This window comes from Cryptococcus neoformans, assembly GCF_000091045.1.
Source record: "Cryptococcus neoformans var. neoformans JEC21 chromosome 2 sequence".
Taxonomy (NCBI): domain Eukaryota; kingdom Fungi; phylum Basidiomycota; class Tremellomycetes; order Tremellales; family Cryptococcaceae; genus Cryptococcus; species Cryptococcus deneoformans.
This window is the reverse complement of record NC_006684.1, coordinates 292,501-307,146: the sequence shown is the minus strand read 5'-3', so window position 1 is coordinate 307,146 and position 14,646 is coordinate 292,501. Positions and strand designations below refer to the sequence as shown.

At 46.9% G+C, this 14,646-nt stretch overlaps 5 protein-coding genes across 5 annotated transcripts in view; 4 read left to right on the top strand and 1 right to left on the bottom strand.

Annotated features, from left to right (window-relative positions):
• Positions 1 to 18: 18 nt before the first annotated feature.
• Positions 19 to 2,953, bottom strand: CNB01010 (conserved hypothetical protein). The gene is made up of 12 exons (XM_024656455.1): positions 2,845 to 2,953; positions 2,703 to 2,792; positions 2,504 to 2,525; positions 2,109 to 2,426; positions 1,622 to 1,742; positions 1,429 to 1,559; positions 1,162 to 1,361; positions 1,040 to 1,105; positions 907 to 984; positions 743 to 850; positions 240 to 698; positions 19 to 184 (listed from the first exon to the last, which is right to left on the bottom strand). Exons 5-12 carry the CDS (start codon positions 1,663 to 1,665, stop codon positions 80 to 82), a joined length of 1,191 nt encoding a protein of 396 aa, XP_024512248.1. The 5' UTR covers positions 1,666 to 1,742; positions 2,109 to 2,426; positions 2,504 to 2,525; positions 2,703 to 2,792; positions 2,845 to 2,953; the 3' UTR covers positions 19 to 79.
• On the top strand, positions 2,231 to 6,083 carry CNB01000 (hypothetical protein). Its single transcript, XM_024656454.1, has 18 exons — positions 2,231 to 2,459; positions 2,514 to 2,753; positions 2,810 to 2,979; positions 3,046 to 3,062; positions 3,112 to 3,438; positions 3,499 to 3,550; positions 3,600 to 3,918; positions 3,976 to 3,992; positions 4,044 to 4,242; positions 4,298 to 4,318; positions 4,379 to 4,513; positions 4,586 to 4,980; positions 5,033 to 5,159; positions 5,210 to 5,233; positions 5,285 to 5,304; positions 5,354 to 5,426; positions 5,501 to 5,618; positions 5,688 to 6,083. The coding sequence occupies exons 1-18, from the start codon at positions 2,232 to 2,234 to the stop codon at positions 6,059 to 6,061; spliced, it is 2,856 nt and encodes a 951-aa protein (XP_024512247.1). The 5' UTR covers position 2,231; the 3' UTR covers positions 6,062 to 6,083.
• A 174-nt stretch (positions 6,084 to 6,257) lies between these two features.
• On the top strand, positions 6,258 to 8,336 carry CNB00990 (2-oxoglutarate metabolism-related protein, putative). Its single transcript, XM_569105.2, has 9 exons — positions 6,258 to 6,461; positions 6,559 to 6,632; positions 6,681 to 6,706; positions 6,761 to 6,859; positions 6,930 to 7,301; positions 7,360 to 7,740; positions 7,798 to 7,892; positions 7,942 to 8,096; positions 8,152 to 8,336. Exons 1-9 carry the CDS (start codon positions 6,355 to 6,357, stop codon positions 8,208 to 8,210), a joined length of 1,368 nt encoding a protein of 455 aa, XP_569105.1. The 5' UTR covers positions 6,258 to 6,354; the 3' UTR covers positions 8,211 to 8,336.
• Positions 8,337 to 8,580: 244 nt separating this feature from the next.
• On the top strand, positions 8,581 to 12,819 carry CNB00980 (conserved hypothetical protein). Its single transcript, XM_024656453.1, has 15 exons — positions 8,581 to 8,922; positions 8,988 to 9,113; positions 9,163 to 9,254; positions 9,313 to 9,558; positions 9,607 to 9,811; positions 9,873 to 10,484; positions 10,540 to 10,685; positions 10,741 to 10,914; positions 10,981 to 11,063; positions 11,113 to 11,339; positions 11,387 to 11,472; positions 11,534 to 11,817; positions 11,874 to 12,578; positions 12,629 to 12,685; positions 12,756 to 12,819. Exons 1-14 carry the CDS (start codon positions 8,918 to 8,920, stop codon positions 12,668 to 12,670), a joined length of 3,033 nt encoding a protein of 1,010 aa, XP_024512246.1. The 5' UTR covers positions 8,581 to 8,917; the 3' UTR covers positions 12,671 to 12,685; positions 12,756 to 12,819.
• Positions 12,820 to 13,025: 206 nt separating this feature from the next.
• CNB00970 (hypothetical protein) overlaps positions 13,026 to 14,646 on the top strand; it is a 2,993-nt gene continuing 1,372 nt past the window's right edge. The window contains exon 1 of the mRNA XM_024656452.1: positions 13,026 to 14,646. This exon is cut by the window's right edge and continues 953 nt beyond it. Coding sequence (XP_024512245.1) covers positions 14,331 to 14,646 — 316 coding nt within the window. The 5' untranslated portion in view covers positions 13,026 to 14,330.

The window sequence follows — 14,646 nt, the reverse complement described above, 5'->3', positions numbered from 1 at the left end:
ATAAAATATATCAATCCATGAGGGTATCAACTGTACAACGTTGCATGGGGCACCTTGTCATTAGTTACCGAAACGTAAATCAGGCCTGATCAAGCTGGCCAGAGAAAATCAGCTCGATGGCTGCTTCAACGTTGCCGCCAGTAGTTCTAAGGGCTCGGATATTCTTTTGGGCATCCCATAGACCCTACAGTTGCAACATCAGAGTCATGATCAAATTACGGCCTACGAAAATGACTCACCATAGCATTCAGCTGTCCCAGCTGGGTAGCATAGATTTCCTCTGGAGGCCTTTCGTCTCTAGCTGGCGGGGCTCCCCAGGGAGAACCTAAGCCGCCAAAGAGTGCAGGGTTTATCCCGCCGAATGGATTGGGGTTCGTTCCCGCATTCGTGCCTGCACCGGGCATCCCGCCCCCAAGACCTAACAGCGCAGCAAGTCCAGGAGGAAATTGACCGGCATTAGGTTGGGATGGATTGGAAGGAGCGTTTGTTGCTTGATCGGCAGCGGCATTACCTCCACCAGCAGTAGGATTGGCGTTGCCAGCATTAGGGGCGAAAAGGTTGGGGAATGGATCCGTGGGGCCGGCATTGTTTTGTGCGCTATTCGCATTGGCCCCAGCAGCTGCGGGAGCAAATGGGTTGAATCCGCCTAGACCTCCCAGTCCGCCCCCCTGGCCCATGCTCGACTGCATTTGCATCATCTAATCGCAATCAGTTTAAGTGCCACAGGACAAGGAAAACATACCGTTCGAAGGGTCTCGGGGTTGGACATCATCTGCCGGAAGAAAGGAGAGGCCATCATTTGCCGGATCTGGGGACCCATGGAGGCCAGTTGTGGGTTGGAAGCAATGATCTAAGACACAAGCCATCAGTGTTTGCTAAACTCAAATGGTTCACGCATGAACGCACCTGATCTACAACTTCTGGTCTGGACATCAAATCGGACATGCTTCTGAGAAATTCGGGACTTTGCATCATGTTAGACATCTAACAAACCCTTGTCAGCAGGTTCCAGATGCCTGTTATCTTGCTGAGCACTTACAGCGTTGGGATCATTCAAGTTCTCGAGCCCTTGAACTCCTGTAAAAGGATTGAACCCCGCTAGCCCCTGGTGTAATTGATGGTGGTTAGGTTTGAGCTAAAAGGACGGTCGATCTAACGTACATGATGAATATTCTCAACATTGTCGATAGGGTTACTGCCCACATTCAAACCTGTGCCCATCTGAGGTAGTCTGGGGGGTTGGCTTGCCTGACCGGCGGGGGTTGAACTTGAGGGCTTTGCAGCACCCTTCACCATGTGGATTGTGTGGCCATTTTGAATCTTGTAGCTGGAAATGGTTTCTTCGTCTTTCAAGACCTTGCCTACATGAATTCAAGCCCATAAGTCAGCCCGAATTAGCAAACGCACATGAGCTGAAGAGAGCTTCACCAGAATATATCAGACGCTGGCGATCCTTCTCCACGTCACATTTGGAGGCAATAAGTTGTTTCAGCTCAGCGACGTTCTTGTCTGGAGAGACCGAGATGGTGAGCTTCAGTTCCTGAGGGCCCTTGACAGTGCTGTTGTAGTTGACTGGTGGTCAGCATGATGTCATGAGGCGAATGGGTGGGTGGGGACGTACATGGTGATGTCTGAGGCGGAGGAGGAGGGTTGCTCTGCGGCCATGGTTGTTACGAGAGAAGTGCTGAAGAGAGCAGAGATGAAATATCTATCAGAGTGTCAGAATAGCTGCAGGAATCGCACAGAAACGGGCCGAATAACGAGTCCGCCACTGTAGGCAACATGCAGCATTTGAGTATCGCGAGCCCCAGCGAGTAACCTGTGGCAATGCGGCGTTGTCCGAACGGCGACACCCGCCATCCCTTCGCTGGCGCATAATTATTTATAAATCAGTCGTAGTAGACGCGAACGACCTTCGTTCCCCGACTTCTGATCAGGATACCCGCTCAGCGCTCCAGGACTTGTCACTGAAAGCTGGCCCATTGCCTCTCAGGGCTGGCCCGCAGGCATGCAGCAGATACTGCCAGTTCCTTTCCACTTTCTCCCCTGACTGTCTTCCCTGTACCTCCTTTCACCTCCCTGCCGTAAGCAAACGGTGAAACACTTACCACCCGAGACGCTTAAGTCATTATCATCATGGACTCCTAGAGACCTGCAGCAAAAGTTTGTGTCAATCTCGCTAGCGACGTCGTATAACGGCAAAAAAGTCATGTTCATAGGCTACAGCACCCATGCCGCCCTTTCCAGCCTACCATCGACCGCTCAGCCTCCCCTACAGTCGCCAGCAAGACCTTCCCGCTTTGCTGCTTCGAGCTGACCCAAGTTCCTCAGTAGAGTCTTCCCCCAGCACAACAGGAGACAGTATCTCAGCGTCAGACCTAATCCTAGAAGCAGAAGAGCACTGGAATGTTTCTGCTAAATCAATTCTAGCAGCATGGGGTTTAACAGCAGCCGGCGCGGTCAGTCAGCAACATGTAACCCATTGAATCTGTGGCCGACTGACCCATTTCTAGGTCATCATAGTTCTCCTCTACTCGTTAGCACGACCTCGATGGAAGCTCATTTACCTTCCACGACTCAAGATTCGCAAACCTTCGCGCACACCAAAAGAAAAGATTGAAGAAAAACAAATGCTAGCAGAAATGGACGAACACGAACGGAAGAAATATCTGGAACAGAAGGAAAGCAATAAGCCTACTTACTATCCAGAAGGAAAGAACAATCCGGGACAATGGATAGCCCGAGCACCCAAAGTAACCCATTTTACTTCCATGAAGTCCTGAGAGTAATGGCTGAACTGTGCGCTTAGTCGGAGAACGGGTTTTTCGGATGGCTGATACCCACTTTGAGAGAAATATCCATCGAGTGCAAGTCGGCCATGCCTAAATTTCTTCGCTCAATGTGGGCTGGTCGAAGTAAAAATATGGATGAAAAGGCCACGGGAAATCCCGGTTTAAGTGTGTTTGAACATGACTTGAAGTAGGTTTCATTTTAGTCTACACTCAATCAGAATTACGAGAAAAAAAGCTGATGCTCTTCGGCTAGACTGCTACACATGCTCGGTAAGCTTACGTTCTTTTACATGGATTTACAAAGCTAACATCATACCAGGGTTGGACGCAATGGTTTATCTTCTTTTTCTCCGACTTTTGAAATACCTCTTCTCCGCAATGTCCGTTCTGGCAGGTCTTTTGGCCATCACAAACTACTACCTCAACACGCAAACCACATACGGCAGCACGAGTACGATCTCTTCTTCTGGGGGCGAGGATGATATAACAAAACGAGACAGTCCAAGTTCATCAAGCTCAGAAACTTCGAACAACACCTCCATAATAGATAACCCCCAGCTATTAACTGCTGCCAATGTCACCAGCAATGGTCTTTTGGTCCACATCTCGTTCGAATGGATCGTGACAATGATGATCATAGTCTTTGGTTAGTTACATATTTCAACGTGAAAATCTTCGTGATTGACTAACGCGAAACAATCTGAAGTCCTCAAGACATCTGCTCATCACTTGAAAATTGTGCAAGAATGGACTCATTTGTAAGCTCTTGATACCCATTCATGATTTTGGGTCCTAACGGCAATCCAGGAATTATAATGAAGTCGCTTTCAAAACGTTGATGATCACCAATCTATCGCTTCGCCAGAACAAAGCAAAATCAATTGTGACTGTTGCAGATGCCAAACGTGAGATAAAATCTCTTGTTCTCGGTGCAGAAAGGGGCAAAATCGATGCCAGGGTTTGGTTCGCCATACATAACATGAATCCTTTGCATGAGAAGATGGAAACATTCAAGAAGAAGCATTTCAACTTGGCGATTAAAGCCGTTGCCATGGAAACTTTCCATGGAAGAGGTGCGGGAGTTCTTTACGATAGCTGTACAGGAAGAATGTGTGGGCGATCCAAAGTAAATCTTTCAATTATCGGATGGAAAGTTGTTACTGATGGGCCTTGAGCCAAACAGTCTGCTTCGAGTAGAGTGTAGGTAAAGTCCATTTACAAAAGAGGGCTAATTGTGTCTGACATGCCCAGGGTTGAAGCGTTCAAGGAGAAACTCGAAATTGAAGAGCTTCAAGATCGTATCCGCCAAGGACAAGTTGATGTTCGTCACACGGATCTTTCCGGCACAATCACATCAGCCTTTGTCACTGTTCCCAGTGCCAAACAAGCTCGTGAAATCTTGAAAAATGTGAAAGACGACATGAAGCGGGCAGGTTACCATATTCAACGAGTGTGTCGGATTTCGCTTGCCTTCTAAAAAAGCTCGCTGATAGACATATATTTAGGCACCACGTTCTCACAACGTTGTAAGTGACTTGTAACTTCATATCACGTGGGACCGACCTTGATGAACGATGTCTGTGCAGCTCTGGAAGAACCTTGAAAAGGATGTCAAGTCACGCCATTCACATGCAATCATAGGCAAATTTGCTCTCGTAATTATTTGTTTCGTGAACACTATTCCGCTCATGATTGTAACTGTCTTAGCCAATCTGGGTACAGTAAGTCTTAGTTTTCTTACGGCAAATCCCAAGTAGATTACTTGAGAAGTATTAATACGTGAAATCCGGAAGGCCATAGATCGCTGGCCAACTCTGGCAAAGCTCGAAGACTCCTCTGAGATCTGGAAAGCCATCTTCACCGTCCTTGCAGGAGTTCTTCCAGCCACTATTTCGGCCATGTTCTCCTATATCCTTCCATATATCATGCGACGGCTTTCTCGTTGGTCAGGCGCTCTTACTCGGGGTCAATTGGATAAGGCCGTCATCAGACAGCTCTTCATCTTTCAACTAGTATCCAATTTCATTGTGTTTTCTTTGCTTGGCGTCGTGTATGAAACATATCTAACCATCTCGGAAGACATTGGGAAAGAAAGCTGGTCCACTATCTATGCAGGTCTGGGTGATGTCCCAGCCAAAGTCACTCAAGCATATATCTCTGAAAGCCTGTACTGGCTGTCATGGTACCCGTCAGTCATATTTCCTGACTACGAGGAGTATCATGCTCATGCGTATTTTAAGGATTCGCTCAGTAGTGGCGTGCTTACAGCTCCTCCAAATACCAAGACTCATTTTAAAGACGCCTCAGTTACTGATGATCAAAACACCTCATGACCTGGCGGAAGTGGCGCAGCCAGAAAATTTTGAGGTAAGTGCAGAGATATGTGTCTCCTATACAAACTTATTCTTGCTCTTAAGTACGCGATCGAGTATTCACACGTGGTGAGTTCTATTTTATAATGCATGAGGCTCTATTGATCCAGATTGAGCTAGCTCTTTGCTATGGTAGTAGGGTAAGCGAAGACATGATAGGCTGTTAAGTTCTTGCTCACCACTTTCTAGTCTGATGTACGCTCCACTGGCCCCAATCATTGTTATATGCGCGGCCATTTACTTTTGGGCACTATACATCATTGTGAGTCGTGGTCATATCGAGAAATTGAAAATGTCATCTGATGCTGCGATGAACTGACTTCTTCACCTCGGTAGCACAACAATCAGCTTAAATTTGTATTTGACTCCAAGGAAACAGATGGAAAGTGCTGGAAGATCTTGATAAATCGCGTCCTTATCGCGACCGTCTTCATGCAGCTGTTCATGGTGTTAAGTGAGTTTTCCTATAGTGCTGATGTACTATGACTCCAGTTAATTCCTTCACTGATAAATAAATCTTCAGCCTGCACTCTTAAGACGCAGTCGGCGGCGATGGCAGTTGGTGCTGGACTTCCGGTTGGCATTATTTTCCTTTTTAAAATGTATCTTCGGCGTCATTACCATCCGGATGGCGAGGTTTTCTCGCAGTATATCGACAAGTATGAAGACGATGATACCAGACATGGGGAATGGGCCCCTGAGTATGAGCATGAGTTACTGAGAGAAGATTGGATGCCAAAAATCAAGACGGTAAAGAATGCCAAGCTCATGAGTGTCGCTATGCGTGAATTCCCCAAGTTGAAAGAGCTATTAAGGGTTGGCAGGAAAGCGGACGGTGAAAAATATAGAGGCTTGATGGACAAAAAACGGCGTAAAAGGGTGCGAGAGAAGGGATGAATGGTACATACTGATATAGTATAGGCTGATGATGAATCCTAATGTTTTTCGTATAGCGGACGGACAAATAGAAGGCGGAATAAGTGGAGGGGAGGGATCGGCTTAAGGCGGCGAATTGTCCGAGGCGTCATTGGCGGCGTCCGTCAAGTCTCCGTGGGATCTTTTACTCTCCGCTTCTTTCGACTGCCAGTGGCCTTCGTCATTTCTTCACGTTTATAGCACTCTTCCTTTTCCCTTCTCGACTTCTTTTATTTCCATCGCCCATCGTATCCCAGCATATTTCAGCATACACCATGATCAGGACGTCCTCCCGCGCCATCGCTTCCTCTTCCACTGCCGCCCTTAGACGATCAAGTCTTCGGTCCATCTCTCTTGCCAGGAACGTCTCCAAAACTCAGATGTACGTCTTTACACATCGCTGTTATCGTCTTTTGAAGTAGACGCCAAGGATTGGTCAAAACAGAAAAAGGACCTAGCTAATATAAAATCTTTCCTAGCTCTCGCACTGCTCTTCAACCTCGGGCCAACATTGTTTTCCGTTCCAGTTTCCACTCTTCATCTCTCCTCCTCGGTACGTTCCTCATCGCAAGTGTCTTCTTTGACTAAATCCCAACTTCAGCGGAGACCGTCAAGGTTCCACAGATGGTCAGCGACTTATCAACCGTGCGAGAACTGTGACTGACACGTGATATTTATTAGGCTGAGTCCATCACGGAAGGCACTCTGAAACAATGGAGCAAGCAAGTCGGTGATTTTGTCAAACAAGACGAGGAGATTGCTACCATTGAGACCGACAAGGTGGGTTTTACATGTGCCTTTCCATGTACAAGCATTTTACAACAAAGCTGACCTTTGTCATCTTCTTCAGATTGATGTCTCAGTCAACGCTCCTGTTTCCGGTACTATCACTGAACTCCTTGCCGAGGAGGAATCTACTGTCACTGTTGGCCAAGATCTTCTGAAGATTGAACCGGGAGAGGGTGGCGCTCAGTCCTCAGAGTCCAAGCCTCAAGCCAAGTCTGAGCCTAAGAATGCTGAAGAAGGCAACAAGGACGAAGCGGCCCCTGCCGCTGGCAAGGAGAAGGGAGCCGGTGAGGAGGCACTCGCCAAGCATGAGGAAAAGGCGCCCAAGTTGGACAAGGCTGAGGCTGAAAAGCCTGCTCCAAAGAAACAGGAGAAGCCTTCCCCTAAGCAGGAGCCTCAACCTGAGAAGGCTGTTGGAAGCAGGAATGAAACCAGGGTCAGTTTTGCTTGTTCAAGAAAAGGCCTACAACTGACCTGTTTCGTCTCATCCATAGGTCAAGATGTCCCGAATGCGACAAACTATTGCCCAACGTCTCAAGGCGTCCCAAAATGCGGCCGCTTCCCTTACTACCTTCAACGAAATTGACATGTCTTCCCTTATGGAATTCCGAAAACTTTACAAGGATGGCGTCCTGAAGAACGAGGGTGTCAAGCTTGGTTTCATGTCTGCTTTTGCCAAGGCCTCTTGTCTTGCCCTTAAGGAAATTCCCGCCGCCAATGCTAGCATTGAAGGCGACTCCATCGTTTACAGGGACTATGTTGACTTGTCTGTCGCCGTTGCCACTCCTAAGGGTCTGGTGACTCCCATTGTCAGGAACGCGGAAAGCATGGGTCTCGTCGAGATTGAAAAGGCGATTGCTGATTTGGGTAAGAAGGTATGTCTAGTGGGACGGAGTCGCACAAATAAACGCTGAGCTTTCATTTGTTTCTAGGCTCGAGACAACAAGCTTAGCATCGAGGACATGTCCGGCGGTACTTTCACCATCTCCAATGGTGGCGTCTTCGGTTCTCTTTACGGTACCCCCATGTAAGTCAACTTGGTGCTATCTAGTACTTGGCTGACTTCCTTTCTTCAGTATCAACTTGCCTCAAGCTGCCGTGCTTGGTATGCACACTATCAAGGAGAAACCTGTGGTGGTGAATGGCCAAATCGTTATCCGGCCTATCATGGTTGTTGCTCTTACATATGACCATCGATTACTCGACGGCCGGGAAGCCGTCACTTTCCTCGGTGAGCATTCTCGTATGGGATAGCTTCCGACGCGTGTGCTGATACCCCATGCCAGTTCGTATCAAGGAATACATTGAGGACTCCAGGAGGATGTTGCTTCCGTCCCCTATCTAAGCTTCAATGGTCGTCACAGGCGTAGTGCTAGGAGTCGCATAGTACAGGTTCACCAGTATTTCATCCATGCAGCAGTCATAGTCTATAAGACCTTGTGCAATGGCGCGGTGTCTGTGTTCTTTGCTTTGTGATTAGCGGTGAGGTGTATCATGTGCAGTTTGCAGAGGGCGTGAGACAAGCAATTTTTCTTGTTGTAATGGATGGTTCAATCTGCTACCAGTGGAGTAAATGAGGGAGAAGGGGCTTTGGGGACACGGTAAAAAGTAATGACGTCATCGATGTAGATGACCATCATCCAAAGCCCTGTCGTGTTTGGCGTGTTTGCTGCCAGTGTTCCTGACCCCTTTACGCTATATAATTATTGATTTTTGCATTAGGCAGTCATGTCCTCATAAATTACATCCACGCTCATTCAGCTTCCATCCCTGCAGTCATTATACCCAATTCGGTGAAATTTTACCCAGCAAACTGAAATCTGGTTCACAATTCCCTCGTAAACAGTCATCCAGCACATTCTAGTACAGCTTCCCTCCAGTCACTGCAATCCTATAGTATAGCCGAATCAAAACCGCATTGGTTCTGTATCTATCGAAAGGGCCGCCAACTTATACACGGAGTCGCCTTCTATTATCGAAATTGGGAAATCAGTCATTGTCATTGTAACATTTCGAGGAAGCCCTAACAAAGTTTGTTGAAGGCCGGCCACAATGTCGTGAGTCTTTCACTGTACAGGAGACGTCTCATAAGGAGGTATCTCATTAGTAACTGATTTACTAGGAGCACAGCTGCTGCTGCACAATCAGCTTCGACTTCGTCCTTCGTCACATCTCTCATCGTAAACTCTGCTTTAGCCGGGGGAGAATTGGCTGCATTTATTGGACTTAGGAGATGGCTCAAAGCGATGTGAGTTTTGTGCCATCAGCCTATGGATAGGCTGACCGGTCCATCATAGATATGAACCGAGGACGTATATCCCTCCGAAGGATGCCCAGGCTCCAGCCTTAGGGAAACATATATTCTATCCTCTTTGGCAAATCATTACCTGTGAGTTGATATATAACCTTCGTCGGCAATCCTTTAATGCGTGCTAACTCAAGGATAGCTGACCCCCAAGAAATTCTACACAAAAATGGCGTGGACCCATATGTGTTTGTTAGGTTCCTGATAATGATGGCCAAAGCTACCATCCCGATCTGGCTTTTATCTTGGATTGTCCTTCTTCCTGTAGACACAGCCAACTCTCACGTACTGGGAAAGTCAGGCTTGGATCGTTTTACCTTCGGAAATGTATCGCCAGACAAAACTTCAAGATACTGGTCTCACCTTGTCCTGGTCTATATCTTCGATTGTGAACAACGTTTCCTATCTCCATCATGCTCAAGCTGATTCTTTGCAGTTTGGATCATATGGCTACTATGGGGGGAAATGAAGCATTGGCTTGTAATCAGACAACGTCACCTAATAAATCCCAGTCATTCGAGGCTCGCCCAAGCGAACACGGTCCTTGTGACTGGCATTCCGAAGCACTTACTGTCTGAAGAGAAGCTCGCACAGTTGTTCTCCCACCTGCCAGGTGGAGTTAAGAGGATATGGCTGAACAGGTAAGGGAACACCGTTTTTCTTCGGGACTCGAAAGCAAAATTGATTTTGCCGTGACATTAGGAACCTGAAGGAGATGCCAAACATTCACGATCGCCGAAATTACGCTTTGCAAAAGCTTGAGTCTGCACAGGTCAGTCTCATAAAATATGCCTTGAAGTATAAAGTCTCCAGGGAAAAGAAGACGGAGAAATTGGAGAAGAAATCAAAGCCCATCCCCGAAACCCTCAGTGGCCCAGTTAATCCTCAAATGATCTCAGAGTGCCATAACAACACCACCCAAACGGCCGCAACTGTTGATGGCTCGGTCGATCTATCCAATATTGAAAGTGGTCATGGTGCTCAGCAAGTATTTACATCGCCCTCTGACCTCGGACTGGCTGATCAATTGGTCCCTCGATCCAAGAGACCAACTCTTCGCATTAAACCAAAATGGGCTCCATTTGGGCTCGGCTTTTTGGGAATCGGTCAGAAGGTGGATACAATCGAGTGGGCCCGCAAGGAGATTGCGTATTGCACGGCAGAATTAGCTAGGAGTCGAGAGCAACTGCAAAAGGATATTGAGAGTCCGGGCTCGGACCAAGACAAGTATCCTCCTTTGAATTCAGCGTTTATCCATTTCAATCAGCAGATCGCAGCACATATGGCAGTTCAGTGTTTAGCCCACAATCAACCGCAAGTCATATCTCTGTGTTCTGTCAAGGAATAGCTAATGACACTGTTTTTGCAGATATGCGATGAACAACAGGTACATAGAGCAATCTCCTGCCAATGTTATCTGGCGCAATCTCTCTCTTAATCAATACGAGAGAAATGTCAGGCAGGCTATATCCTGGGCCGCTACGTTTGGGCTGATCCTTCTATGGGCCACCCCCGGTAAGTTCCGACAGAAGTCTTGCGGGCAATGTATCATTGATTAAGCCACAAACAGTTGCATTCATTGGTGCTCTATCCAATGTTACGACCCTCACGGAAAAGTATCACTGGTTGGCATGGATCAATGGTACCAGCTTTGGGAAAAAGGTGCTTCAAGGTGTAATTAGTGGTATCTTGCCACCTGTACTGTTGGCGCTCTTGATGGAATTGGTGCCATTCATCCTGCGTCGTAAGTTTGTATATGTTGATGCCGTTAACATTCTTTCGTTGACAATATGACGCTTTCCATCTGTAGAGCTCGCGGCATTTGAGGGTTTTCCAAGCAGGACCGAAGTCGAGATAAACCTTATGACTCGATACTTCTTGTTTCTTGTTATTGTACGTTTGCTGCACATTACTTGGTTGTAATTCTAACAATTGTTTATAGCACACCTTTTTCATTGTAACTCTTGCTTCGGGGTTGATCAGTTCAATCCAACAGTTTGCAGATAATCCAGGATCAGCGGCAACAACCCTTGCTACACAGATGCCTACAGCTTCGACATTCTTCATCACCCTCATTCTTACCCAGTTTACGGGGACGATGGGTAGTTTACTCCGTGTTGTAAATTTGCTCTTGTATTATGTCAGGATCATTCTCCTTGGTGGATCTCCGTAAGGTACTTCGCTCCTTAAGTTGCTTTCACTGACCATCACATTAGGCGTTCTGTATTTACATCAAGATACAGATTAAACCGGCCGCAATTTGGGGAAACATTTCCTAAAATCACTGTATATGTAGTCATCAGTGAGCGATATTGTCTCATGTTCGAAAGCAGAACTCGTATAACTGATATTTTTGGATGCAGTGATCGCCTATTGTGTCATCTCTCCAATCATCAATGGGTTTAGTGCAGCATTCTTCGTGTTTGCAACCTTGGTCTACAAATACCTGTATATATGGGTCATTGATCAACCACCCTCACAAGATACTGGCGGGATGTTCTTCCCAAAAGCTATAACTCATGTTTTTGTGGGCTTGTATGTCCAAGAGGTTTGCATGGCCGCCATGTTTTTCCTAGTTAGGAATGATCAGGGCAAAGCAACATGTGTAGCACAAGGAGCTTTGATGGTTGTGTTGATTGTGATTACGGTAAGTGTTATTGTTTCTGGCTTATCGTCACAAAAAGACCTTACAGTATGCTTCAGATTGCTATCCAGTATACAGTCATCGTCTCTTACAGCCCCCTCAAATCATCTCTCCCTCTTTCTTTGGCTCGATACAGCTTCGGCATGCCCGATAACAAACTAGATGAGAAATCCGCCTCTGAATCAGCCCACATAGAAGAGCAGACCTCTTTGCAGCTGAGCACATCAAGGGAACCTCTTGTTTCAAGAATCTTGCACCATCGTCGCGTGAAAGAAGGTCTTTTAAAAGGCCATAAAGGGTTTAGTAATAGCCGTGGAAAACTCTCAAGCCAGGGAACCGAAAGACCTTCAGAGGAAACCACACTTGCTGAGCGCGATTTCGCAGCGGAGCCAGGTGGAAATGATATAGAGCTGGGAGTTCAAACAACTTCTAGAGACCATCAAACTGAGGTATCACAGCCCACTCCGTGTGCGGCCACTATTCCTGGCCCTCCTGTTTCAAGAATACCGTCAGCAGCGGTGTCTACTACCCCATCATCTGGAAGTGAAGAGCAGTATTTTGCTGTACCAGGCGGGCCAGGCGTGTTGATGAGGAAGCTTGATGATGGCAATGACCCCAATGCGTTCTTCCACCCAGCAACTAAGGAGCCACAGCGAATTGTATGGCTTCCACAAGATGAGTTGGGCCTATGTGAGGCAGAGCTCCAAGTGAATGAGGGAGATGGCATACACTCCAGCTGTAGAGGGGCATGGCTTGACATCAAAGTAAGTTCTGCTGGCCACTTATGTTTTCCCATTTCTAATATCCTGCGCAGGGGAAAGTGCATATATCTGGCCCACCTCCTGATGATATTTAACGACATTTGATGACAGTCAGTATTTGTACCATTATTACTTAAAACATGCATGTTTATCAAGTAGTTATATGCGCTTCTCTTCAAGGTATGGATGTTATCCACTCGAAGAACTACTCCTTATATTTTCCAGCCCTACGAGCTGACTCATCTTTCCCACACTTTCCCTGCATTCTCTGCTCGGACCTCTCTTCCCAAACGCCTCTTTGCACGGTCCTAAAGGAGAGCGAATCCGACCGTATGATCAAGAAAAGAAATAATGCATGTGTATGGGATCTTGATATATATATTACAAGAGCTCTGAGCATACATCGTGCCGAAGAACAACAAGGAATATGGGCAATAATGCCGAAGAACAAAAGAGCATAGAAAAGGTACGAAGAACAAAGAGAAAGACAGGCATGCCGGGCTATCACCGAATAGGGACGCGTAGGGCAGATACCCTCCACTTCAACACTTCCTCTTCGTCTCTCCGTCCGCCCTCTCTCTCTTCAGTATCCCAAACCACTTCCCTGTCTTTCTCTCATCCTCTTTGTCTTCTTCCTATCCTCGTCCCTCAGTATCTCTACAAAAACGAACGTGGGGCTCTCGCACACCAAAAAATGTACTCATTGGAAGCGGCGCTTGAGCCAAGCGGCTAGCTTATCAAGCGGGTTTTTACGTTCCCTTTCGTCTTTCAACTGGTCTTAGAAAGGAAACAAGATATGGTAGGACAAGACAAGTAGGGAAGTTAGTGTTCTAATCTTATCTTTTTCCATAGTCTTCTTACAGCACCCTGCCTCGTCCGATCCAGGAAGTCAAGCTGAAGAGCGCTCGGTTAGTACCACGATGGGGGACAACGGTGAGGGCGTTACTACGAATTCCCTTAACAGCAAATCTCGCTCACAAAGAGACGCTAGTGTGGCCAACCCAATAAGCCCTCCGAGAACCCAAAAACATAAAAGGGAGAGGAAAGAGACCTATCATTATCTCCGCCAATGAATATTGTCGCCCCTACAATGGCGTCAAATTCCTCAATGCGCGACCTCCATCGCAATATAGGACACTTACCTCCTTCTGCAATTATGCACTTGGCCAAGAATGGCCTGTTAGGAGACGTCGATCTAGATGGATTGCGCAAAGATGTTTTTAAGACTGAGGATTGCAAAGATTGCATGGAAGCGAAAGGGACTTCCGAAGCTAAGTCCAATCCAAGTCCTCGGGGTGGCCCTGCTGGAGAGTCGGTCCACACTGATATAAACGGGCCCCTCCAGCACTCGGAAGCTGGAATGTGTTACTCCCTCGGTGTTGTTGTCGGCAACGAGCATATCTACACGCACGCTCGGCCTATTATCCATCGCTTTTGGTGGTCTCTGCTTAACCGCAATTCTGCCACTCACAAGATATTCGACATCCCATTGTATTGACGGAGTTCACTAGTCTAGTTCCTTAATTAGATAGATGACTACGTGGTCTATTTTCGGTCAGACTCTATACCATTATTAATATTCCTTTTTTGTAACTTTCTGGTCTTTCTCATCACTATCTAGTACACTGTTCTACGAGACTGTTTGTACGAAGGTGCTAAGTAAAGACCAGTTCGACAGGTTATGAGCCTTGCCTCCCGTCCCTGAATTACTTCATACCAGCACAAAAATTCGTCCAGTTCTCGAGCAGCAATACCATGTCTGAGCCCAAGGAAGAAACGGCCTCGGCCAAGATTTCTCCGCTTATGGGGGAAGACAACTATAGTGATTGGAGTTTCGATATCCAAGCCTACCTCCTTGGACTCCGTCTTATGTCCACTCTTCATGAAACTCCTGTTCTTCATATCCCTGTCACAGTTCCTACCGGTGACCCCAACCAATCTCCTCGAGTTCTCACTACTGATGAGCTCAATACCCTCAATGCCAAAATTCAAAACCAACACCGGGCCTACTCCATCGTTATTCGATATCTTTCTCCCCAAGTAAAGGCTGCCTTATCGGCTGAGGCGAAAA